The sequence below is a fragment of the Coregonus clupeaformis genome, chromosome 1, assembly GCF_020615455.1.
Source record: "Coregonus clupeaformis isolate EN_2021a chromosome 1, ASM2061545v1, whole genome shotgun sequence".
NCBI lineage: Eukaryota > Metazoa > Chordata > Actinopteri > Salmoniformes > Salmonidae > Coregonus > Coregonus clupeaformis.
The window spans coordinates 35,223,266-35,248,887 of record NC_059192.1 but is presented as its reverse complement, the minus strand read 5'-3'; the positions used below and the strand labels follow the sequence as shown (position 1 = coordinate 35,248,887).

General features: G+C 44.4%; 1 protein-coding gene across 2 annotated transcripts; it reads right to left on the bottom strand.

Annotated features, from left to right (window-relative positions):
- Window positions 1-1,972: 1,972 nt before the first annotated feature.
- On the bottom strand, window positions 1,973-24,565 carry si:ch211-183d21.1. Of its 2 annotated transcripts, none has more exons than XM_041877423.1 (12): window positions 24,398-24,565; window positions 22,636-23,579; window positions 22,186-22,366; window positions 21,780-21,919; window positions 20,892-21,457; window positions 17,747-18,020; window positions 17,337-17,532; window positions 16,314-16,498; window positions 15,877-15,972; window positions 12,425-12,574; window positions 3,701-3,794; window positions 1,973-3,399 (listed from the first exon to the last, which is right to left on the bottom strand). In XM_041877423.1, the coding sequence occupies exons 2-12, from the start codon at window positions 23,474-23,476 to the stop codon at window positions 3,336-3,338; spliced, it is 2,787 nt and encodes a 928-aa protein (XP_041733357.1). In that variant the 5' UTR covers window positions 23,477-23,579; window positions 24,398-24,565; the 3' UTR covers window positions 1,973-3,335. The 2 variants fall into 2 exon arrangements, with proteins under 2 accessions (XP_041733357.1, XP_041733363.1); XM_041877429.1 differs by having other exon boundaries at window positions 22,636-23,530.
- Window positions 24,566-25,622: the final 1,057 nt, after the last annotated feature.

The window sequence follows — 25,622 nt, the reverse complement described above, 5'->3', positions numbered from 1 at the left end:
CTGTGGTAAATTCAATTGATTGAACATGATTTGGCAAGGCACACATCTGTCTATATAAGGTCCCACAGTTGACAGTGCATGTCAGAGCAAAAACCAAGCCATGTTGTCGAAGGAATTGTCTGTTGAGCTCCGAGACAGGATTGTGAGGCACAGATTTGTGGAAGAGTAACAAAAAATGTCTGCAGCATTGAAGGTCCCCAAGAACACAGTGGCCTCAATCATTCTTAAATGGAAGAAGTTTGGAACCACCAAGACTCTTCCTAGAGCTGGCTGCCCTGCCAAACTGAGGAGTCGGGGGAGAAGGGCCTTGGCCAGGGAGGTGACCAAGAACCCGATGGTCACTGACAGAGCTCTAGAGTTCCTCTGTGGAGATGGGAGAACCTTCCAGAAGGACAACCATCTCTGCAGCACTCCACCAATCAGGCCTTTATGTTAGAGTGGCCAGACGGAAGCCACTCCTCAGTAAAAGGCACATGACAGACCGCTTGGAGTTAGCCAAAAACAGAAACCTGGCACCATCCCTACGGTGAAGCATGGTGGTGCCAGCATCATGCTGTGGGGATGTTTCTCAGCAGCAGGGACTGGGAGACTAGTCAGGATCGAGGCAAAGATGAACAGAGCAAAGTAGAGAGATACTTGATGAAAACCTGCTTCAGAGCGCTCAGGACCTCAGACTGGGGCAAAGGTTCACCTTCCAACAGGACAACGACCCTAAGCACACAGCAAAGACAATGCAGGAGTGGCTTCGGGACAAGTCTCTGAATGTCCTTTATTGGCCCAGCCAGAGCCCCGACTAGAACCCGATCGAACATCTCTGGAGAGACCTGAAAATAGCTGTGCAGCAACGCTCCCCATCCAACCTGACAGAGCTTGAAAGGATCTGCAGAGAAGCATGGGAGAAACTCCCCAAATACAGGTGTGCCAAGCTTGTAGCGTCATACCTAAGAAGACGCGATGCTGTAATCGCTGCCAACGGTGCTTCAACAAAGTACTGCGTAAAGGGTCTGAATACTTATGTAAATGTATTATTTTTAATAAATTAGTCTAAAAACCTGTTTTTGCTTTGTCATTATGGGGTATTGTGTGTAGATTGATGAGAAAAACAAACAATTTAATCAATTTTAGAATAAGGCTGTAACGTAACAATGTGGAAAAAGTCAAGGGGTCTGAATACATTCCTTAGGCACTGTGTGTGTGTGTGTGTGTATATATATATATATATAGCTAGTGGGTTTAGCACTTTGCACTAGCATCTTTGTTATTCTTTATGGCGGCACATTACACAATCCATTGAAGCCCTGGTGCAGACCCTCACACTGGCTTTCAACATGATATCAATCACAATTGTCAGGTCTTGTTAAGTGCACCCATACTGGGCAGAGGGCTCTTTGAGGGCTATGAAACAGTAAGAGGTCCATTAGGAGCAATTACAGCTGCAGAAGGTGAGTCACCACTCAGCACAGTGATTATACAGACCCAATCATTTTGTCCCTTAAAAGTGGCACTCCAATCTCCTTTTCACCTCATTTAACACCTGATTTACTTAATAAAAGGAACATCTCAGTGGTCCAGGTTTGTCATGACATAGCAGGGGGACCTTTCCTCTTTTGTTCTCCATTGCTCCTCAAGCAAGAGGGAGGCCGACGACATTATGAATTCTAAAATCAGTCCTTGAATGCTCTATTCCTTGAAGTTTGCAGTTGTGTCTAAACATGTTTTTACTAAAAACATTATTTTACCCTTTAGGGTGTGTACTCCTCTATTTATACTTGGGGTATCGCTTTTCAACAGTAAAAGTTTTTTTTAAATCGCTGGAGGACGTAATTACGTCCACTCCAACCCCTTTACAGGGACACAACACAGGAGGGAAACGTAGAGGGAGAGGAAAGGGGGGAGATGGAAAGGGAGAGGGTGAGGTGGCGTTGTTGACCGACAGTGGAAAAGGATTAGAAAAGGAAATCCAGACAAGATGTTCATACATCTAAAGAAAAATCTATTTATTTGAATACAAACTTAGCTACATGGCATGAAAAAATATATCTACCAAAGTGCATTCAATTGAAATGTACTAACACGATTAAGTGGTTTAAAAAGAGCAATAAAAGGACACATTCTTCAAATGTCTAACCTTTACATAAAGTATTGATCTAGATACATTTGGCCATGAAAACAAAACAATGAGACATTTCAAAGCAGTTTAACAACTATTTTGATAGCAAAGCCACAAACTGTTCCATTCTTTTAAAAAGAGCAAATCTAGGGCAAAAACAAGGCTGTGCTATGACCACTAAACTTTAAAGGACTGGAGTGATTGTGTTGTGTAGGGCAGTCATTGAAATCGTTGGAAACCACTGTCTTATTATATTCCATGTCAAGGAGCTGATCAAAGTCAATGCACTTCCAGCAGATTGAAAAGAATAGAACTGAATACAAAAGGACAGCCTGGTTTTTGCTCTGAATTTGATCATGAACATTTCGGCAAACCTATAATTACTTCTTTAACAGTAAATACCCTTTTTCATGTGATTAGTTGTATTCATGGTTGCTTCTGCATATAGGTTCCCCCTGAGAACATTTAAAACAAATTTACACACAAGGCTCTCACAGACATTGCTATAGTTCTTCTCTACAAAATACTCATCAGATCGGGCCTTTTTGATCTCATATAAAAGTAAAAAAGCACAATAGCGGTTTGCAAGCCAGCTAGGACACAAACAGTTTCAAATTAATACTGACCAATCTTGAATCATTTGTAACAGTTTTGGGGGGCTTTGTGCTTATAAAGGATTCCATAGCTCCAGGAGAGGAGAGAGGCTCCATATGGTCTTTCGTATTCCTTTTCTATTCCTCAACTAATAGAATGTAAACATGTATTCTGCCAAATGTAAAAAATAAGACAAAAAAAAAAAAAAAGTTACAGACTAATCACTGGTTCATCACAAGCATTCACATTTTAACCAAACAAATCAACAGAACTTTCAGTACCGGTAACTCATGATTGTTTTTAGATTTGTAGTCTTGTTACTTCATACACTTTCAGATATGTTTAATAAAAAGAGAACATTACAAAAAAAAATGTAGGCACAGAACAGTGAAACCATGATTATGACATAGTAGTAAAACTAGTGCAACATTAACTGGGAATTATGATGGAGGGAATGTAAAAGCATGGCAATTTACAAAAATGGTGCTGGTCCCTTATCTAGTGGGAGATCCCCATTCAAAACCACAGACAGAAGAACACAATGTTTGAAGAAAAAAAACGGCAGGACAACTTCCCTTCACTCACCAGTGCTAAAGAATGCTCCTTCACATGCACGCACACACAAACACACTTAAAGTTCAGAAAGTCCCTCTCCATGTTCATTCAACTCCATGGAGTAATAGTCCAGTGGTCGCCTAAAGACAAAAAGCACGCACACAGCTTTTGACAACTGCTACAATGGCACAATTATTAAGTGAAGGAATTCAATGATATTGTTTCGTCAGAAGGGTGATGTTGAGCCAAGAAAATGACAGCTAATCATGTTTCTATTCACATTGGAGTAAAAGGGCCATCTGTGTAACTATTATGTACAGCTGCATACAGTGAAATGATGCCTCTTCACTTAACCACTGAGGCAGGATGTGTGCGTACATGAGCACGCACATTCGAGACTGTATGCGTGTGGCCTGAATGTGTGGTTGTGTATAGTCTCACCTCTTTTTGTAGAGGTAGGTAAAGATGGCTGCTCCCAGTCCCAGCAGCAGTAGAGCTCCGAGCACCAGGCCAATATGAAGGACCAGGGCAGACTCTGAAAAGAACCACAACCATCAGTCAGCTAACCCTAAAAGGCCATTTAAATGGAGATTCTCTAAGCTTACAGAGAAGGCTTAGTCTGTGTCTAGGAAACCAGCCCATTGGAAATAAACCTGCGCACTGAAACTATGCTCCCAAAATGAGCATGTTCGACTCACAAATGTTGTCAGCCATGCTTACCTTACAAAAACATCAGGAGAGCTCTTTGCATGCTAGGGTTCATGAACTCATATCTGAAGTCTCCAATATCTGGTATGACCATTGGCTATGTCTAAAGCTCTACAAAGATCGCCACCTTCTGGACAATAATGGGAAAACGTGAGTTACGAATCAGTCCTTCATTGGAAACCTTTGCACATATTTCCACAGTTGAATAACTGAAATAATAAATCTTGACGCAGCAACTATAGATAATCTATCCCACTGGATTAAGGGTACAGTTGATCTGTGAAAATACAGTATAATGCAGGAGGATTAAACTCAATGCCTCCAGCGCTGTCCTGTGTTTTTTATTTTTTTCATTCCATCCAATATCCTTGGCTTTGATTGGCTGTTTACCAATATCCTTAGTCTTCATTCGCTGTTAGTTCATTTGTACTTAGGCCTTCTACAACTCAACTCTAGTGGTCAGTGTGTGGTGTTAAGTTGTGTGTACGGGGGTGTATTCCTTAGTCGCAGACTGTAGCAAAACATTTTGCACCGTAGCAAAACGCTTTACAAACAACAGTTTACTCCAAATGGAAACAATTTTGCAACGAAAATTACAGTTTCTATTGGACAAATTCATGAAGGTCCCTCCCCGTTTCTGTCCGTTTGCTTCTGTTTAGTTCAGTTTGCTTACTAGTAAATACACCCGTGTTAAGGCGATGAGATATTTCCTCCAATCGTGTTGGGTAATTTTCAGCCATGTTTGCTCACACATATCAAGAAAGCTATGTCCAGGTTTTCAATAAAGCTTTATAAGTGTGGTGTGTTCAGGCTGGTTGCGTGTGCTGGGTTAAGACCAGGGTTGTGTTCAATAGGGCAAACTGTAGCAAAACATTTCAAAACACTGTGCAGCCAAAAATGAAAACGTAAGGTTACTTGTATAATCCCGGTTCTCTGATATCATGAGTAAGATATCTCATGTGGGGATTCGCTAGGATCACCTACTCTCGGAAGAACCTATCAAAAGCGTCTGTTGGAGACAGACAGGTAAGAGTGGCGAATGAGGTGAGCACCTCACCTTCTGGTTATTCTCAAACATGCTTATCTTGCGAGCAGGGGAATGCGGGGAGATATCTCACAAATAATAAATCAGAGAACCAGGTTTACGCAAGTTTAAGTTCTCTTTCAATTATTCATTTCGATATCTCACATGTTGGGATATGGCCAACTCCGTATCGCAAAGACATGCTGTCCGAAGCCAAGTCCCAACACCAACAACCCTCAGAGGACCCGAAACCGAGGGAGTATGCGGCAAGGTGCAGAAAAAAACCCATCTGGAGGGGGGGGGGGTGAGGGGAAGCCCAATACATGGAGCACACAATCTCAGTTTAATGAGATATGTCCCAAAAACAGTGCCCAAGAGGTAAACTCCTCTGTAGGAGAGGGCCCTTCGAGGCCCCGCCGAAGGCCATCACCCTCGACATTATAAATCAAAATAATATCCTGCAGGACATTGTCAAAGAGAGAAGGGCCCAGAAATGTTCTACACACACAACAAGAAGCTTATTTCTCTCAAATGTTATGCACAAATTTGTTTACACCCCTGTTAGTGAGCATTTCTCCTTTGCCAAGATAATTAATCCACCTGACAGGTGTGGCATATCAAGAAGCTGATTAAACAGCATGATCATTACACAGGTGCACCTTGTGCTGGGGACAATAAAAGGACACTAAAATGTGCAGTTTTGTCACACATTGCCACAGATGTCAAAATTTCAGGGAGCGTGCAATTGGCATGCTGACTGCAGGAATGTCCACCAGAGCTGTTGCCAGAGAATGTAATGTTAATTTTTCTACCATAAGCCGCCTCCAACGTCATTTTAGAGAACTTAGCAGTACGTCCAACCGGCCTCACAACCACAGACCATGTGTAACCACGGAAGCCCAGGACCTCCACATCCGGCTTCTTCACCTGCGGGATCGTCTGAGACCAGCCACCTGGACAGCTGATGAAGCTGAGGAGTATTTCTGTCTGTAATAAAGCCCTTTTGTGGAGAAAAACTCATTCTGATTGGCTGGGCCCTGCTCCCAAGTGGATAACCCTATGCCTTCCCAGACCCACCCATGGCTGCACCCCTGCCCAGTCATGTGAAATCCATAGATTAGGACCTCATTCATTTATTTCAATTGACCGATTTCCTTATATGAACTGTAACTCAGTAAAATCTTTCAAATTGTTGCATGCTGCGTTTATATCTTTGTTCAGTATATTTAGCTTGACCATGCCCAGCGCGCATCAGCTGTTGGAGAGACGCAGCGCTGCGGCGCTCCACCAAACGTAACATTTAAAAAAAGCCCTATGTGGCTTTTCTGTAACCCATAGACTGGAGACCAAATGTATTACAATGTCATGAGACACTTTTTCAATCATTAACTTATTAATGAGGAGAGAGTGTGCAGTGAAGGGTCTACTAAAAAGGCAAGCGGGCAGACATTAGCTTTGGAGCGGCTGCAGTATAATCAAACCGAGGTGGACAGCAAATGGTGCTGAAAGTAATTCATTTCAACAATTGTCTTCATTTCAACTTACCTAAAAAACAGAGGGCTTTGTTGGAGCCCATTTCTTCCTATTCAAAAAATAAGAGGTAGGCCCTACCCATTTGACAGATGCAATTATGCTATCCATAGATTTGTCGTGTAGCCAAATCCTTGAATACCGTCACCATGCACTCCTTAAATACCGTGTTTGGGAAAGGCTTGGTGTGTATCCAGATAATATAAAGCGTTCTATAGCAATGCTTAACTCCATGATGCCCTTATGCTAGAAACAAGCTTTACAACGCCCACAAAAGTAGTGACTAATGCATATGGGGATTCATTGATTAGTCTCTGACATTCTGAGGCTGAGCTGTGCCTTCAAAATTGACAAAAAGAAAATGACTTTTTTGTCCCTATTAAGCTTTTCACTTTCTGAAAAGAGAAAATGTTTAAACCCAGGCAGCTTTTAAGGAAGCACTTCTGTTTCGTTGCAAACAAGACACTCTGGTTTGACACTGGTGAAATACAGTAAGAATGCCTATTTCTCTGTCCATTCTTCCCTGAAACGTATCATTTTTATTATCTACTGAGACTTTTGAGACTTTTTCAGAGCGACATTTTCTCTTGATTGCAAGCAGTTTTCCCCCAATTAATGCACAAAGAAATATTTAAAAAACAAATTTCAAATAGACATGGGTGATTTTGTCAGTGTAATCAGATTGAACATGTTAAGATATGTTATTGATGTTGAACTGATTATATAGCCTACTAACCAGATGTGTTAAAAATGTTGATTATTTTGTAGCATAGGCCATTTAATTGGGCTACTATTATGTTCTGCTGACTATTAGCTGAGAAACAAAATTGGCCCAAGGCCAAACCCTGCTGTACACTATTATAGTTTAGTGGGGACAGGAGGGGGTGGCCATTTGTCTCGCCTAGGGCGGCAGAACGTCCATACAATTTTTGAGTGCATGTGCGTGCACACATAGGAGGTCCTGTACCGGGAAGAAATTAAATCTACTTTCACCCCTGGTTCAATGTCTGTGATGGGAGAAAACTGAGGATGGATAAACAACATTGTAGTTCCTCCACAATAATGACCTAAATGACAGAGTGAAAATAATACAAATATAGAGAATATTCCAGAACATGCATATGTATGCAACAAGGCACTAAAGTAATAGTGCAAAAACACGGCAAAGGAACACACCTTTTGGCCTAAATGCAAAGCCTTATGTTTGGGGAAAATCCAACACAACACTGAGTACCTGCATCCTTATTTTCAAGCATGGTGGTGGCTGCATCATGGTATGGGTATGCTTGACATCGGCAAAGACTGGGGAGTTTTTCAGGATGAAAAGAAACGGAATGAAGCTAAGCACATGCAAAGTGTCCTAGAGGAAACAATATCCTATAACACAAAGCCAAATCTACACTGGAGTTGCTTACCAAGAAGACCGTGAATGTTCCTGAGTGGCCAGGTTAAAGTTTTGACTTAAATCTGCTTGAAAATCTATGGCAAGACTTGAAAATTGTTATCCCAACACCTTGACAGTTCTTGAAGAATTTCGAAAATAATAAATAAAAAAAGGGCAAATATTGCACAATACAGGTGGCAAAGCTCTTATGAGACTTGCCCAAGAAGACTCAGCTGTAATCACTGCCAACTGTGTTTCTAACATGTATTGACTCAGGGGGTGAATACTTATCTAATCAAGGTGTATTAGTGTTGTTGTTTTTTTATGTTTGAATTTTTCTTCCATTTTAATCCGACATTGTAACACAAAATGTGAAGAAATCCAAAGGGGATCTGAACAGATCTTAAGCACAATAGTCAACAGACCTGTAGCTTATTTGAAAATACCAACTTTTCAAATACTCAAGGTAGTCGAATATACAGTACAGTATCAATCTACACAAAATACCCAATAATGACAGGTTTAGAAAACATGTTTAGAAATGTTTGCTAATTTATTACAAATAAAAAACAGAAATAGCTTATTTACATAAGTATTCAGACCCATTACTATGAGACTCGAAATTGAGCTCAGGTGCATTCTGTTTCCATTGATCATCCTTGAGATGTTTCTACAACTTGGAATCCACTTGTGGTAAATTCAATTGATTGGACATTATTTGGAAATGCAGTCACCTGTATAAGGTCCCACAGTTGACAGTGCATGTCAGAGCAAAAACCTAGCAATGAGGTCGAAGGTATTGTCCGTAGAGCTCCGAGAGACAGGATTGCATCGAGGCACAGATCTGGGGAAGGGTACCAAAATGCTGCAGAAATGTTTTGGTACCCTTCCCCAGATCTGTGCCTCGATGCAATCCTGTCTCTCGGAGCTCTACGGACAAGTCCTTCAACCTCATGGCTTGGTTTCTGCTCTGACATGCACTGTCAACTGTGGTACCTTATGTAGACAGGTGTGTACCTTTCCAAATCATGTCCAATCCATTGAATTTACCACAGGTGGATTCCAATCAAGTTGTAGAAACATCTCAAGGATGATCAATGGAAACAGGATGCACCTGAGCACAATTTCGAGTCTCATAGCAAAGGGTCTGAATACTTATGTAAATAAGGTATCTGTTTTTTTATACATTTGCAAAAATATCTAAAACCTGTTTTTGCTTTGTCATTATGGGGTATTGTGTGTAGATTGATGATATAGCTATTGTTAAATCCATGTTAGAATAAGGCTGTAACATAACAAAATGTGGAAAAAGGGTTCTGAATACTTTCCGAATGCAATGTAGTGTATAAGGAAAACAGTAAATTGAAATAAAATTCATTAGGCCCTAATCTATGGATTTCACAACTGGGAATACAGATATGCATCTGTTGGTCACAAATACCTTTAAAAAAGGTTGATCAGAAAAACAGTCAGTATCTGGTGTGACCACCATTTGCCTCATGCAGCGCGACACATCTCATTCGCATAGAGTTGATCAGGCTGTTGATTGTGGCCTGTGGAACGTTGTCCCACTCTTCAACGGCTGTGCGAAGTTGCTGGATATTGGCGGGAACTGGAACACGCGGTCATACACGTTGATCCAGAGCATACCAAACATGCTCAATGGGTGACATGTCTGGTGAGTATGCAGGCCATGGAAGAACTGGGACATTTTCAGCTTCCAGGAAATATGTTACAGATCCTTGCAACATGTGGCCATGCATTATTATGCTGAAACATGAGGTGATGGCGGCAGATGAATGGCACAACAATCGGCCTCAGGATCTCGTCATGGGATGCCATTGATAAAAGGCAAATGTGTTCGATGTCCGTAGCTTATGCCTGCCCATACCATAACCCCACCATTGGGCACTCTGTTCACAACGTTGACATCAGCAAACTGCTCGATCACACAACGTCATTCAGGTGAACTGAAGAACACAATCTTCTTTATCGCCTAATGTATTGCACAAGTTGACTGCAGGTATTTACTTAAAGTAGCTACAAATATTAAAAATGTATTAAAACACTTCAAAGAAAGTTTCAACGGTATTGACAAATACCTGGTATACCGCCCAAGTCTAATAGTCACTAGTCTTCCCTTTCATTTTAGTAGACAGATTTTGCCATAATGATATGATCACACCATACAACAAGGGATGTAGCCTACAGTCAGAGATAGACAATGTTGATTGGCAGGTGGAATGATGTCCAATGGGGTTGCAATGTAAAAGTGGGAGGCAAGGGTCAGGTCGGCTCCTTTTCTCCTTGCTTGGCAGAGAATTCAGAAAAGGTAAAATGGTGAACCATTCAACCAAATGTATCACATTAAATGCATATGCCATATTATGTAGATTTGCGTTAATCCACAAAGTGGGGGAGGGGCCTGCATAACCTGATGACGTAGCTCACACTAGTTCAACCTCACTCTCCCTGAGGGAGAGGTGCGCATTTTGACATTTGATTCCCCTTTAAACCCAAAAAGAGAGAGGGTAGGGCAGAGGGCTGTGCCCTAGGTTGGCCGAACCCTTCTTACCTCCCTTAGAGGGGCAGATCCTTTCTGCGGCATAAGACTGCTTCCCTACAGGTTTGGCCATTTTCAGGGGCCTAGCCTGAGTCCTGGCAGACTGCTGCATTTCTTTCTGTTAAGCTGGATAAGCTCAGCCAAAGCACCCTTTCTCCCACCACCGCTAGGCTCATGGTACCACTACAGCCTTTAATGGCACCACGGCAGACATGGAGGTTTAGGTCTGTAATCATACAGATCTCTTCCCAAACGGCTCCACCGTGGGAGGGTTGCAAAAACCAGATTCCTCCATATTGTGGATGTCCAAGCTCAGGGTATCCCTAGCAAGAATCTTGCTAGTGAGGGGTTTATCCCACAAGCTCTAAGCTTCCCTGCGGGGAGCAGTTATTTTACTAGGGCTGTATAAGACGGGAGTCTCTTCCCGTCGTATAGGTCCCTTAACGGGTCCTGAGCCCCCACAGGAGACGGCCACGCGATGCCAAGTCTGGCCGCGGTCCGCTTGCAGACATGAAGGAGCCCAAACTCCAAACAGAGGGGCAACTCCACCACACTCGGGCCGTCAGGCCTGCGGGCATGAGAGGGCGGGAGAATGGGGGTCGTCATCCCCCATCTCCTGAGCTATCTCGAGGATCTGTGAGATTACTCCCATCGTCATCCCCTAACTCGCCTTCCCGACACTACGTCGTCAGACAGTGAGGGGAGGGAGTCAAGGCTATCCATGGCCTCGCCCCAACTGGGCTCGGTTGCGAGGAGCTGAGCCTCAGTTGTCGCTGTTGGCTCGGAGGCAAGAGGGGATACCTAGATAGAAGCATGTTTAAGCCTCCTCTTCAGGCCTGCCCTCATCAGCAGTTTGCAGTGCTGCAGGTCTCAGGGTCGTCGAGCGCCTCTTGGGCATGTTCCTTACCCATGCAATTGATGCGTAGAGGTTGGCAATCATGGAACTGCAAGCACAAAAACGTGGGGGTTCGAGTGCTGTGCTACGCTCGTCCTGGGATAGCAGTGGCCATTGTGAGGAACAAGGCTTGCTAGGGGGACAGAGAGACTCATGGCGTAAGCTAGCTAGTTAGAAGCCTTGCGGCTGGTGACTAGCAAATAATAGATTGTGTAAATGGCGTAATAAGCTAGCTAGTTTGAAGCCTTGCGGCTAACAGATAGCAATGATAAGCACAGTAGAACGCTACAGCCGCGAGGCTAGTGGGGTGTTAGCTAGCTAGCAGCTACTTCATGGTGGAGGTGTGCCGTGGCTAGCTCAGTGCGGGCTGCAGGAAATAGCGTGGGGGCAGAGTTAGCCTTCAGAGTGTTGTTCCGCGACCAAAGCAGCTGTGAGGCTGAGACGGTCGATCTAGTTAACACAACGGGTGAACGTAGGTTAAACTAGACGAGAGAAGGAAGCTAGCAACGCTACCGTGTTGCAGGTAAGATATGCTAGTGAGGTCAGCTTACCTCTCAGTGAGCTAGCCAAGTTGGCCTTGCAGCGTGGTTTAACCGAGTCTTAATAGCTAGCCGTGAAGCTAGCTACCACGGAGACTGAGAAGTAGAAAAGGAATTTCTACATGAAACAAAAACCTTCCAGACAGTACTCAACCTCTCAACAGAGTCTGAAGACTTACACTAGGCAGCAATATCCTTCACGGTTCACTTGTGAGCAGATAAGCAGGAAAACAGGGACCAGTCGATCTGAGGAGCGCTATAGTAGTAATGCTCTTCGTGAGGAAGAGAAGCCAGAATAACCAGAGTGTGGGAAAGAGTGGCTCACCTCATTTGTCACCCTACTCTCCAACAGACACTTTTGATAGGTTCTATTGAGAGTAGGTGATCCTAGCGAATCCCCACATGCGAGATATCGAATCAAATAATTGAAAGAGAACTACCCCATTTCGGATAGTTTTCTTCCGTTTCGTGCCTAGTGAACACAACCCAGGTTAGTGAATGTTGTTCAGGCGGGGGGCTCACCAGTGCTCATGTGTCGGTCAGTAGCCGGGCCGGTGCAGGTGTCCCCCTGGGTGGGGGAGGTCTGGAGGATGAGGGCCCTCTGGTGGTCCGACAGGGCCTGGATGTTTCCCCGCACACGCAGCCACCCGGCCGCACAGGAGAAGTTGGCCACTGACACACACACACACACACACACAGAAATTACTCTACTATCCTAGGAAACATAAAACCAAATCCCACATCCTCAACATTGGATGACAAAAAAACGGAGTATTGCACAATGTTATGTGCGTGTATATACAGTGGGGGAAAAAAGTATTTAGTCAGCCACCAATTGTGCAAGTTCTCCCACTTAAAAAGATGAGAGAGGCCTGTAATTTTCATCATAGGTACACGTCAACTATGACAGACAAAATGAGAAAAAAAAATCCCGAAAATCACATTGTAGGATTTTTAATGAATTTATTTGCAAATTATGGTGGAAAATAAGTATTTGGTCAATAACAAAAGTTTTGTCAATACTTTGTTATATACCCTTTATTGGCAATGACACAGGTCAAACGTTTTCTGTAAGTCTTCACAAGGTTTTCACACACTGTTGCTGGTATTTTGGCCCATTCCTCCATGCAGATCTCCTCTAGAGCAGTGATGTTTTGGGGCTGTCGCTGGGCAACACGGACTTTCAACTCCCTCCAAAGATTTTCTATGGGGTTGAGATCTGGAGACTGGCTAGGCCACTCCAGGACCTTGAAATGCTTCTTACGAAGCCACTCCTTCGTTGCCCGGGCGGTGTGTTTGGGATCATTGTCATGCTGAAAGACCCAGCCACGTTTCATCTTCAATGCCCTTGCTGATGGAAGGAGGTTTTCACTCAAAATCTCACGATACATGGCCCCATTCATTCTTTCCTTTACACGGATCAGTCGTCCTGGTCCCTGATGGTAGGCTTTGTTACTTTGGTCCCAGCTCTCTGCAGGTCATTCACTAGGTCCCCCCGTGTGGTTCTGGGATTTTTGCTCACCGTTCTTGTGATAATTCTGACCCCACGGGGTGAGATCTTGCGTGGAGCCCCAGATCGAGGGAGATTATCAGTGGTCTTGTATGTCTTCCATTTCCTAATAATTGCTCCCACAGTTGATTTCTTCAAACCAAGCTGCTTACCTATTGGAGATTCAGTCTTCCCAGCCTGGTGCAGGTCTACAATTTTGTTTCTGGTGTCCTTTGACAGCTCTTTGGTCTTGGCCATAGTGGAGTTTGGAGTGTGACTGTTTGAGGTTGTGGACAGGTGTCTTTTATACTGATAACAAGTTCAAACAGGTGCCATTAATACAGGTAACGAGTGGAGGACAGAGGAGCCTCTTAAAGAAGAAGTTACAGGTCTGTGAGAGCCATAAATCTTGCTTGTTTCTAGGTGACCAAATACTTATTTTCCACCATAATTTGCAAATAAATTCATTAAAAATCCTACAATTAGATTTTCTGGATTTTTTTCCCTCAATTTGTCTGTCATAGTTGACGTGTACCTATGATGAAAATTACAGGCCTCTCTCATCTTTTTAAGTGGGAGAACTTGCACAATTGGTGGCTGACTAAATACTTTTTTTCCCCACTGTAAATGAGGAAATGTATTATGCGTGTGCCTGTGTGGAGGCTCATGAGAGGAGGAAGAAGGGGAGGACCATCCGGAATAACAAAAAAAAGTTATCATTTTTAGATGAAACTATACAAAATATATTCACGGCACCAAATACAAGATTAAAACACAGTTTTGCAATGAAGGTCTACAGTAGTCTCAACAGCACTGTCTAGGGTAGCACCATGATGTGGCCGGAGGACAGCTATTTTCCATCCTCCTCTGGCTACATTGACTTCAATACAAAACCTAGAGGCTTGTGCTCCTTGCCCCCTTCCATAGATCTACATGGCAATTATGACGACTTCCGGAGGACGTCCTCAGACCAATCAAAGCTTTTGCAGTATGAACTGACATGTTGTCCATCCAATCAAAGGATCAGAGAATGAACGTACTACTACGCATGTGTGATTTAAAAACTTGTGTCGAGTTAGTGCCATTTATTTCAAATTTGCCCTGCTAACTTTAGTAGCAAGTAGCTAGCTAGCTAGCTGCCAGAGCGCAGATTTATCTGCCAGAATGGCTAGCTAACGCTTACGACAATGTAGTGGGTTTTTGTTGTTGAAGAACCCGTTTCATTGCCCGCATCAAATTCAAGCTTCTGGGAAAAAGATGCGATCATGTAATGGACAAAGGTCTGCGTATTCAAACAGCGCAACACAATGAGAAGGGTAAGAAGATACAGAGATACTGTATTTTTGGGCATGTAAGAATTGACTTTTAGGGGGCACGTTGCTTCGTCCCGCTACGTTGCGGGACAAAGCAAGGGGGCATGATGAGAGGGAAAGTTCCGCTAACAAGGGCAACAACAAGGAGGTTGCAGAGGTAAGTGCACGTTATGATGCTTTACTTGCTGAGCCTATGGAAGTTTCTACTGTATTCTCTGGGATGTCGGAATCAATTCAGAATGAGTGGGATTAACAGTCAGGTTAACGCAGCAAATTTTTTCGCATGTCAAATGGATGAAACTACAGACATCAGCTGTCGCTCACAGTTGTTAGTTATCGTCAGGTATGTGGATGATCAGGTGTTTATTCAGGAACGTTTCTTGACCTACTTTGATGTGTCAAGTGGGCAAGATGCGCAGTCTGTGTTAGACTTTTCCTCATATCAGGAGAGAGAACTCAGACGTCTGAGTTTAAATTCATGGAGAAACTTGTTTCCCAAACTTACGTTAGTGCTGCTGTAATGGAATGTATCTGCTATTTGTATTTACAGCTAAGTCCACTCCTGTTCCCTGATTAAGAGGGGATGAACACTCCACTACCAGTGTCAGTTCTCTCCTGATATGAACTGAAGCCATGTCTCATGTGCCGTCTCGTCCACTGGCGCAATGAATGTTTCCTCTCCAAGCACTGAGTAGCCCTGTCCATTTTCTCTCATTACTGTATGTAGAGTCAATCACATACAAATTGACATTATTACACATCAGTGTATTCCCAGTCAAATCCTGTCCTGCCCTCAGTGGAAATGTTGCGCTCTTCTCCAACACCATCCATCCATGATGAGCCTGTCCTGCACTGAAGCCTCTGAACACCTCAACTCATGCCTCATACCCTCATTTAATCACTGCGGTGATCCCTGCCCCACACTGTAAGTAGCCCTCTCATTCCCCATAGTATTTCACTATAAATGTCTATTAAATGTTTTAGGTCAAAATAATTTGTCTTTGAATATTTTTTAAACACGCTTTGTCCTCTCTGTGCGTTCTGCGCCTATACCGTGGGTCTCCCATCCGCCAAACATGTTTAAGTCACCAGCCTCCACTAGTGTGCCCTTGTTTGCAACTGTGTGTGTGTGTGTGTGTTTGTCTCTCTAATGCAAGAGTGTTGTGTCTCACCCTGCAGGTAGAGGGCAGAGATACCACAGTGACATCTTTCTTCCAGGTAGCCAGCCACATCCATCTCACTGTGACCCTGCACCAGCCCACTGCAGTCTGACACAGAACGAGAGCAACAGATGGATAGAGAGAAAGAAGGAAAGAGTGAGCGTTAGTATGGTTAAGGACGGTACATAAGCAATTAGCAATACCAATGAGTTGAGACCACTTGATTGAACATTATATTAAGTATTACGCACTTAAAATACAACACCTCAAATACGCTATATCAGAAAAACTGTCTAGTCATGCAGCAGACAGAATCGTTCCTCAAATCTTTCCAGAAATGTGAGTCCATAAATAGGTGCTACTAGCGTCACTTTCCATTGACACTTCCCTTTTCTTAGAATCACCACAAAAAGGCCAATTTCCCAAGGAATATGGATGACATGGCTTACTTCCTGGGTGCTCCTGCCAATCACCGGAGAGGGGCGCCAAGCATAGGTCGATGTCGCTGGAGAAGGCTGGGCTGGGGCAGATGTTGGTCAGGCGTGGGGTGGGGGAGGAGCTGGTCCAGGAGGAAGGGCTTCTCGCCTCACAGCAGGAGCAACGGCTGAGAGAGACAGGACCTTCCTCCACTGACCTGTAGCGTACAGACAGAGGCGTGCGCGCACACACGGTATCTTTATTGACACTAAGGCCTAGATTCAATCCGATCGACGTTAACTGGCGATAGTAGACACCCGCATAGCTGATGTTTTGGAGGTGTCTGAGGAGGAACTGCGTTTGAGCTGTCAAATCGGTGAGCAGCTGCTATTGTGATCATTGTCACGAAGCCACACCCGTCCCACTCGCGTTAGAAGTTCAGAACGAGAAAGCGTAGGCTAAATAGAAATTAGGGCCGGGACGATACCAGTATCACGATACTCAAAGCGGCTTTAACTTCTTAAGGAAAACAGAAAACAAACCAGAGTCACATTTATTTATTTTCCAAGCTATAGCACACAATATTTTACATACAACAAGTTTATAAAGGACCAAAGAGTTTGGTCTGCTTCTTGTTTTCATTTTTGCCATGGAAAAAATATGGCGATACTGGTATCGTCTTGGCCCTAATAGAAATGATGACGCTCAAAATCATTAAACAAAATAATTAGAATTTCTAATCAGCCTAATCGTGGTGTAGATTACATCTCACATCCCATTGTTCGAGCTTGTAAACAAGGCTGCATGGGATTTATCTTAATGCAACACAGTGCAGCCAATGTCAGGTTTAGGTATAATGCCGGTAGCAGCTTGTGGATTTAACAGCTTTCTAACGCAGTTTCACCTCTGACACCGTAAAAACATCAGCTATGCAGATGTCGGCTAAAGCAGATCTAATTGAATCGGGTCCTAAGACTGTCTAGCTACACTTGACCTATATACCTTGACGAAGAGTTTTATTCTCAGTAGTAAAAACAAGTGAATTTCATTCCTACCTGAGTACAGGCATCACCTGCTGCCCTCTGGTGGCTGAGAGTTTAATGAGCAGTCTCAGGTCATCACTGAACACTAGGGTGTCTCGGAGAGTGCTGTTGGTTAGGGTGGTACCAGCTCTACACACAGTGACTGTGTCAGAACACAGGACTACGGCTCCATTGGCCGGAATTGTGGCCCCCTGGGGAAACACCTGGTCTGTGAGAGGGATAGCGGAGAGGAGATTATAGACCAAAAGCGGAGGTGAGGGAGAAAAATACATTTTGATTTAGTTTTATTTTGTGCCGTTTATCTTTCCAGGGTAGTGTTTATTAGGGCAACAAAACACTTCAAAACGTTGTGCAAATAGTCCCTCCCCATTTCTGACCATTTTCTTCCGATTTGTGCCTAGTGAACATCACCCTGCTCTCACCTGCTCCAGTGACGTTCCCGATGAGGTAGAAGCCGTTGTGGTCAGTGATACTGGTCAGAGGTAGGGCCATGGTCGTACCAGTGCGATACTCTTCAAACACTGTCAGGACCAGGCCCTGTAGGGAGGTCAGGGGCGGTCCTAGCAGCTCCACAAACCCCCTCTGCCGGCTGTGGTTGGTCCAGCGGGCACTGCCCACCTCGCTGATGACCACGCCCTCAGGGGGAGGGGGTGGGCGGGGACAAGAGTTCTCCCTCAGAGGTGTGGGTGGGGCCACCTGAAGAACAATAGAATTGATAGACATTCAATGGTACAATAGCTTGCCAATTGAACAGGTGCCGTGGCTATCTAATCTAATAGTCAGACTGGGGCCACGTCCCAAATATCACCTTCTTCCCCAAAGTGTGCACTTCTTCACTCCCCTTCACTTATTTAAAAAGGAAATAACTGCTATAAGAAATATGGTGGAAACTCCCTCTAGCCCATGCCTCCCCCAATCCAATGCTTTTAGAATTTTGGGAAGTAGTGAACGAGTGTACACTTCAGGAGGAATAAGTATTATTGGGTCTCACCCCAGGCGTTTCTCTCACGCTATGGGAATTCCTACACATGTACAAAACCCACCTTCTTTCTAGTACACAGTAAGATGCCAGATAAGTAAATGCTTTCTTTCTAGATACGCAATGGCCAAACAATGAGCAAAAAACAACTGTTTAGAGTAAGGTTGTGCCGATGTTGTCATACATTCGTAATCGTATCCATTTTAATCACACTTGATACTCGTAATCGGATTTACTCATGATCGGAAAACCTGGAAGTGAGCTTTAAATGCCGGTAAAGCCTATACCTCAAGTACACATTACTGCACTATCACCCAGAGTGCATCTCAGAGCACATCGTTATGTTCCTTCACTCATTCACACAAATTGTTAAACGACCCGACAGATGAAAATGCACATGATTTACTTACTTAGTCCAATTCAACTATCAACGACATAGGCTAATATATAGCCTAATGCATGGCTGGCTACTACTGCCTGATTTGATTCCAGACACAGATTTAGATTAAGGTAGGCTAATTCGCTTGCCCCATATATTGTTTAACTTTTGAGAGGAGCAAAACTTCTCTTCCGACACTTATGCCACAACATTTGATCAATCAAAATAAACAAACAATCTACTTTTGTCATTTTATTTTCTAATGATCTGTCGCTAAGTAAACATGCCTGGGCGAGAATAAATAACAATAGCAAGCAAGCAGTGGCTTGGATAACGACAGACGTCGTCAGCAATGGAATAATTATACGGGCAGACAAAGTAGGCCTACTAAACAATGCCAAGTAGACAGACTAAAACCACCATATAGCCTCAGCAAAGACAACAGGAAATAACTAGATTGAACAACAACGACTAGCTACAGATTCTGATTTATACACAATGTTTGGAGAAGGGGAGACTTGTGCCCTGAGACGACCGTGTGAGTGTCTGTCTGGGGAAAGGGGAAATGAGAGCAGAGGGAGAGCGGCTTGTTCTAATCCAATCGTTGAGGCAGGCTCAACCGATACCCCGCCCGTTTCTTTACAGACAGAAGAACTAGCCAATAGTTGTTTAGAGCACACAGCGCTTCACACTGTTTGAGTGAAAGAGAGATGCGTGCTGGCAGCTGAAAATTACTTTTTTCCCAATCACGGATAATTACAAAAAATACCCGTCATACTCGTATCTGGGAAATTCTCCATCCCCGTTACGATGCTCATTTTGTCCGAGTACTCGGCACACCCCTAGTTCAGAGATGTTCCATTCCAATAAGTTGACAAAATCGGAATAGAGATAAAACATAGTGAAAAGACTGCAATTATCCTTGAGGACAAAGGGCATGCCATATTATGGTTGTTTTAGCTTCCTTATTTATGTAATTATAGTGAACAAAAATATAAACGCAACATGCAACAGTTTCAAAGATTTTACGGAGTTAGAGTTCATATAAGAAAATCAGACAACTGAAATAAATTCATTAGGCCCTAATATATGGATTTCAAATGACTGGGAATGCATCTGTTGGTCACAGATAATGTACCTTAAAAAAAAGGTAGGGGCGTGGATCAGAAAACCAGTCAGTATCTGGTGTGACCACCATTTGCCTCATGCAGCACAACACATCTCCTTTGCATAGAGTTGATCAGGCTGTTGATCGTGGCCTGTGGAATGTTGTCCCACTCCTCTTCAATGGCTGTGCGAAGTTGCTGGATTTTGGCGGGAACTGGAACACGCTGTCGTACACATCGATCCAGAGAATCCCAAACATGCTCAATGGGTGACATGTCTGGTGAGTATGCAGGCCATGGAAGAACTGGGACATTTTCAGCTTCCAGGAATTGTGCAGATATCCTTGCGACATGGGGGTCGTGCATTATCATGCTGAAACATGAGGTGATGGCGGCAGATGAATGGCACGACAATGGGCCTCAGGATCTCGTCACGGTATCTCTGTGCATTCAAATTGCCATCGATAAAATGCAATTGTGTTGGTTGTCCGTAGCTTATGCCTGCCCATACCATAACCCCACCATGGGGCATTCTGTTCACAACATTGATATCAGCAAACCGCTCACCCCTATGACGTCATACATGTGGCCTGCGGTTGTGAGGCTGGTTGGATGTACTGCCAAATTCTCTGAAACGACATTGAAGGCGACTTATGGTAGAGAAATGGACATTAAATTCTCTGGCAACAGCTCTAGTGGACTCTTTTGCAGTCAGCATGCCAATTGCACTCTCCCTCAAAACATGAGACATCTGTGGCATTGTGTGTGACAAAACTGCACATTTTAGAGTGGCGTATTATTGTCCCCAGCACAAGGTGCACCTGTGGAATGATCATGCAGTTTAATCAGCTTCTTGGTATGCCACACCTGTCAGGTGGATGGATTATCTTGGCAAAGGAGAAATTCTCACTAACAGGGATGTAAACAAATTTATACACACAGTTTGAGAGAAACAAGCTTTTGGTGCACATGGAAAATTTCTGGGATCTTTTATTTCAACTCATGAACCATGGGACCAACACTTTACATGTTGCGTTTATATTTTTGTTCAGTATACTCTAGCTAAGGGCCTCTGCTGATGTAATAGAGGAAGGGGTCCTCACCACGAAAGCAGACAGGTCGGCGGGCAGGAGGCCGTTACAGCGGCTCAAGGCCTCGTCTCCGGGCTGCACTTCCGGGTCCTCCAGCAGGGGGAGCTGTCCTGGGGTCAACGCATCGCTCAGCTCCTGGGCGTCCTTGTCCGAGCCCCTCAAACGGTACACTACTGCATCTAGCAACCCCTTGGTGGGGATCCCTGTCTGAAAGGCAGAGGGCGGGCCGAAGGGGCTGCGGTACAGGGCCACTGCGTCCGGTCCGTTCTGGATGGTGTTGGGTGGTAGGCGGATCGAGGGGGCCGGGACAAGCCTATCACTGCCCACCAGGAAGTAGCCTTGGGCAGTGGTGAAGTGGCCTGTGAGGCTGATCTCGCGGTAGGGCTTGCTGTTGTGTCCGCTGAACAGGAGGAGCCACAAGGCCTGCAGGGAGACGCGGCGGCCCGACAGGTGCCACAGCTCGATGAACTCGCCGTCCTCGGCCGAGCCCGGGTTGTCAGCATTTACCTCGCTGATCAGAAAGTCCCCCCGACCCCAGGGAGGGAGGTGAGGGGGCACTTCTGTACCCCCAGGGACCACTGAAGAGCGGGAAAAGGAGATTTACCAAATAGCAACAGGTCAAAACTCACTACAATTTGGATAAATTATAGTCTCTTCAATTTGATAACTACTTACATTAAGTTGCTCTTATACCCATGTTTGTAAAGACATGTTGTTAGATATTATATTCTATTCGATTTATGTTCATTATCCTAAATGTTTATTGAATTTAATTGGCTTTGATTGATTAGAAGCTAATTGACTCTGACTAGCCTATAAGCACTAATGTGCATCACCAATCGAAAGCATCACCAATGTAAAGGTGTGTGTCAGTGTGATAGAGAAATATGGAACACTCACCAATGGCGTGAGGGCAGATCTTTGGCCAGGGGCACTGGTTGGGCTGTCCGGGGGTTTGTGGCGCTTCCCAGAATACACCAGGGTCTCTGGTCCAACTGGCCACACCACAGCGACTGAGGTAGAGGCCTCCTTCCCCAAACCTGAGAAAGAGCAGCAAGGTTAGTACTTCAGCCCAAGATAGACAAATAAATATATTGATGGGTGGGTGGCTGGATGAGTATGGGTGGGTGGCTGGATGAGTTTGGGTGGGTGGCTGGATGAGTTTGGGTGGGTGGCTGGATGAGTTTGGGTGGGTGGCTGGATGAGTTTGGGTGGGTGGCTGGATGAGTTTGGGTGGGTGGCTGGCTGGATGAGTTTGGGTGGGTGGCTGGCTGGATGAGTTTGGGTGGGTGGCTGGATGGATTACCTGGCGCTGAGCTGGTAGGGCTGTCTGCCTGGTATAAGGGTCTCTGTGAGGTTGGCGCTGGGTTGGTTTCCTGGTCCAGCGAACACGAAGGCATCTAGGGGCTGCGTCTGGCTCAGGGGGCTGCCTACAGGGAAGTCAGAGGCCTTGCCACTGTACAGCGCCACTGCCCCCGACTCATCTCCTGATGTACAACATAGTAGAACTTAATCACTCAACACAGCTTTCACACCAACGAACAATTCAACACAACACTTTTTGCACACAGGAAGTTAAACAATGTGGTAGATATAATTTCACACACAAAAATACTACAGGTCCAGCTCCTTGACTCAGAAATCTCTGCAAGACCTCCCAATGAAGAGATATGAAGAGACAGTATTGGCTTTTGAAAAGCAGCTTTTCTCAGCCCTGAAGACCAGTAGGAGCTCCTCCAGGTACAGGTTCACTGACCTTTCATGTTGTTCTTGTCGATGGTGATGGAGAGCAGGCCTTCCCTGGAGGTGTGCACGTCCACACTCTCGCTGACCGTGTCCGTCCGCCCGTCCAGCACCAGCAGCACCAGAGGCCCTGCAGCCTGGGACTCGCTTAACTCCACAAACCCGTCCACCTGCCCCCCTCCCAGCTTCAGCTCGCTGATACGCGTGGTGGCAGTGATGGGATCAGGGGGGATGCAGCGGTTGCGTTGGCCAGGTGATGGCAGGTCCACCTGGAAGCCCCAGCTTTCCCCAGAGACCAGGCACCTCTCGATGGACTCATCACCCTCATGGGCCCCCTCATCCTCCACGAAGGCAGGCACCCCAGGGGTCAACGTCTCGGCCAGAACCTCCGCACCCCCGGACCGCCGCGTCATGTACACGATGGCATCCACCAGCCCCACGGCTGTGGCATTCATCTTCTCCCCGTAGCGTGCCGCGGATGTGTGGTATAGCGCGATGGCGTCCGGGCCATTCTGGACGGTATTGGGTGGGAGGGGGATGGCCGGTTTTGGCTGCATGTCCACCGAGCCAACCAGGAAGAAGCCCCGGTCGTCTGTGATGTGGCCCTTCAGGTCCAGTACTTTGTAGGCTATATTGCCGTTTCCATTGTAGAACACAAGGGTGTAGCCTTCCAGTGAGACCCTTTGACCGCCAGTGTGGTAGAGTTCGACGAACTCAGTGGTGTCCAGTTTGGGGTTGTCTGCGTTGACCTCACTGATGATGAGGCAGGGATCTCCCCTGACTGACGCAACCAGACACACTGACAGGCAGACAGCGTATGCTGCGACCACGTGAAGGGCCAGTCTTACCACCATGGTTAACTAATTCCCCAAAAATGTCAGTGCTAAAATGCATTAAGGGTGGAAAGTCTGAAAAATGAGGAAGAAACTTCTGAGGCACGAAAACAACAAATATTACCTAGAAATCACAGAAGGTAAAATTAAATTGTAGTGAGGATATCATAACGGTCTTCATCACCCAGACAAGGAGCAAACTCAAAACCACAGAACTGTTTATCGGTTTTGACAAAAATAGACAGATTGAGGACCAGGCTATAGTGTGGTGCATGTTGCAATCTAGGCTAGTAGTGCCTGACAATTGCCCAAAGGGAGCATTCAATGATTGAGTCACCAAAACAGGAATATGATCGGGAATGTATGTCTCTTATGAGTTAGTGTGGGTAAATCCTGCATTTCTTGGAAAGCACATGTAGACTAGGATAAATGTATTTCATCCAAAATAATTTAGGCCGTGGCTGCGGATTAACACTAAAATATGTAAACTGTGATTTGTATTTAATTTTTTCTCACTAGTGCTTTTATAGCTTCCTGGACCTTGAATTAACCAAATCGTAGCTGTAATCTTCCGTAGACAACGTTAAAATAAAAAATGTGCGTAATCCAATTTTCGATCGTTTCTTACCAAACGTTAGACCAGGGAAACACAACGACTGTTAATTTTGGCTCGAGCGCCGTAGTGGATGGAAAACTAAGAAAGTTGCCTGCTAATTATTTATTTTTTAAATGCCCAACTAAGCTACTCTACGTGCTCTGTAACTATAGAGTGTAAATATTGGAACAGTATTGAATATCTTCAGTTAAAACCCCATTCAAAACCACTACTTGTTGCATAGAAGACGATATTCAAGTCACGGCTATTGCTATCTCAGCGACGAAACGGTTGTCATTCGAGTTCATCAGTGCCACACAGGGTTACAAAGTAGCGACGTGACTTACTGTATTTCAGTGTCCCCGTCTACGACGAAGGGATTATCGATTTTTTTTAAACAATCCAACAGAGAATGAATCTGTTTTTGTATTCCGATAGAGATATTTGGAAACTTTGTTTCAATCTCTGCCGCTCCCAGCGTCGTGTGTCCACATTGACAAAGCACTTTCTCTCTCCCCCCGCGCGTGGGCGGTCGGAGGGGGATGATCCTTGGGTATCCTTCTCGTTCTGCGTAACATTCCAGGCCATTAAAATTCAGCTCTGAGGTCGGCCAGTGTTTTCCTAAAAAGTTGATATTTTGGCCTTATGTTTAGAAAAGTGATTTTATTACATTTGCCTTGTTTACATTTGTGTTAAAGGAGGAAAGGTGGGAATTTTTAAATGTCGTTTTCTAACATTTTAGGGGAGTGTTGACCTACACCTTGATTTATATGGCCTCTAAACACCTTGGCCACACCAGCAAGTTGGCTATTCCTAGCTGGGTGACCTCATCTAATATGTTCTTGATTAACAAGCATTAAGAAAAATATTAATCACATTTTTAACATTCACAAGTGTCTCTAAATGTAGGGCCAAGTCTACCACTGACTTTCCACGTGTGCCTTTTTACATTGTAGTTTGGACATTAGAAGTGCCTACAGTCAATGATATTTGGGCAACAGTCCAAGCAATACAGGTCGGCTGAAATAAATTGTTGGAAAAATATAGTTTCACCACTTATTTAGTAGCCTACATCTGAAAATCAACTGTGTGTTGAACTGATCATAGCCAATGCAATTCATCAGTTTCTTTGAAATATGAATCATAACATTAAAATCACAAGCTGAAATATGCAAAAATTTGTAGGTATAAATAAATAATATATGTGAGATCCGGTATTATCCATAAGCACACGGATCAGATCCCCTCACAACACATTCGGATTTGACATGAATACAGTGTAATATTGTCTTAAACAACGGAAGTCTAGTTGTATATCTGCGCTGAATCATTTTCCTATTGAGGTGTTAAACGGCTGACTTCAAGAGCGAATGCACCTAAAAGCAACTTCTCGTTTTGAAAATGGAATATGTGGCATCGATATGAGTAAGAAACATGTATTCTACTGTCAAAATTGACTACAGTGTAAATAGGATAATTTTGGCCATAAAGTCAGTCTCGTCCAAAACGGAGATTTGCAAAATGATACGAAAACATGGTGTCACAGAATGAAGGGTACTGTAAGCTTTCCCG

Bases quoted from the DNA above. Each gene is read 5' to 3' on its own strand.
- si:ch211-183d21.1 (XM_041877423.1), bottom strand. From the start codon at position 23,476: ATGGTGGTAAGACTGGCCCTTCACGTGGTCGCAGCATACGCTGTCTGC. The intron at 22,367-22,635 runs GTCAGTGAACCT...GTTGTACATCAG, and splicing joins CGACAAGAACAACATGAAAG to GAGATGAGTCGGGGGCAGTG. The intron at 3,400-3,700 runs GTGAGACTATAC...TTTTGTCTTTAG, and splicing joins ACCTACCTCTACAAAAAGAG to GCGACCACTGGACTATTACT.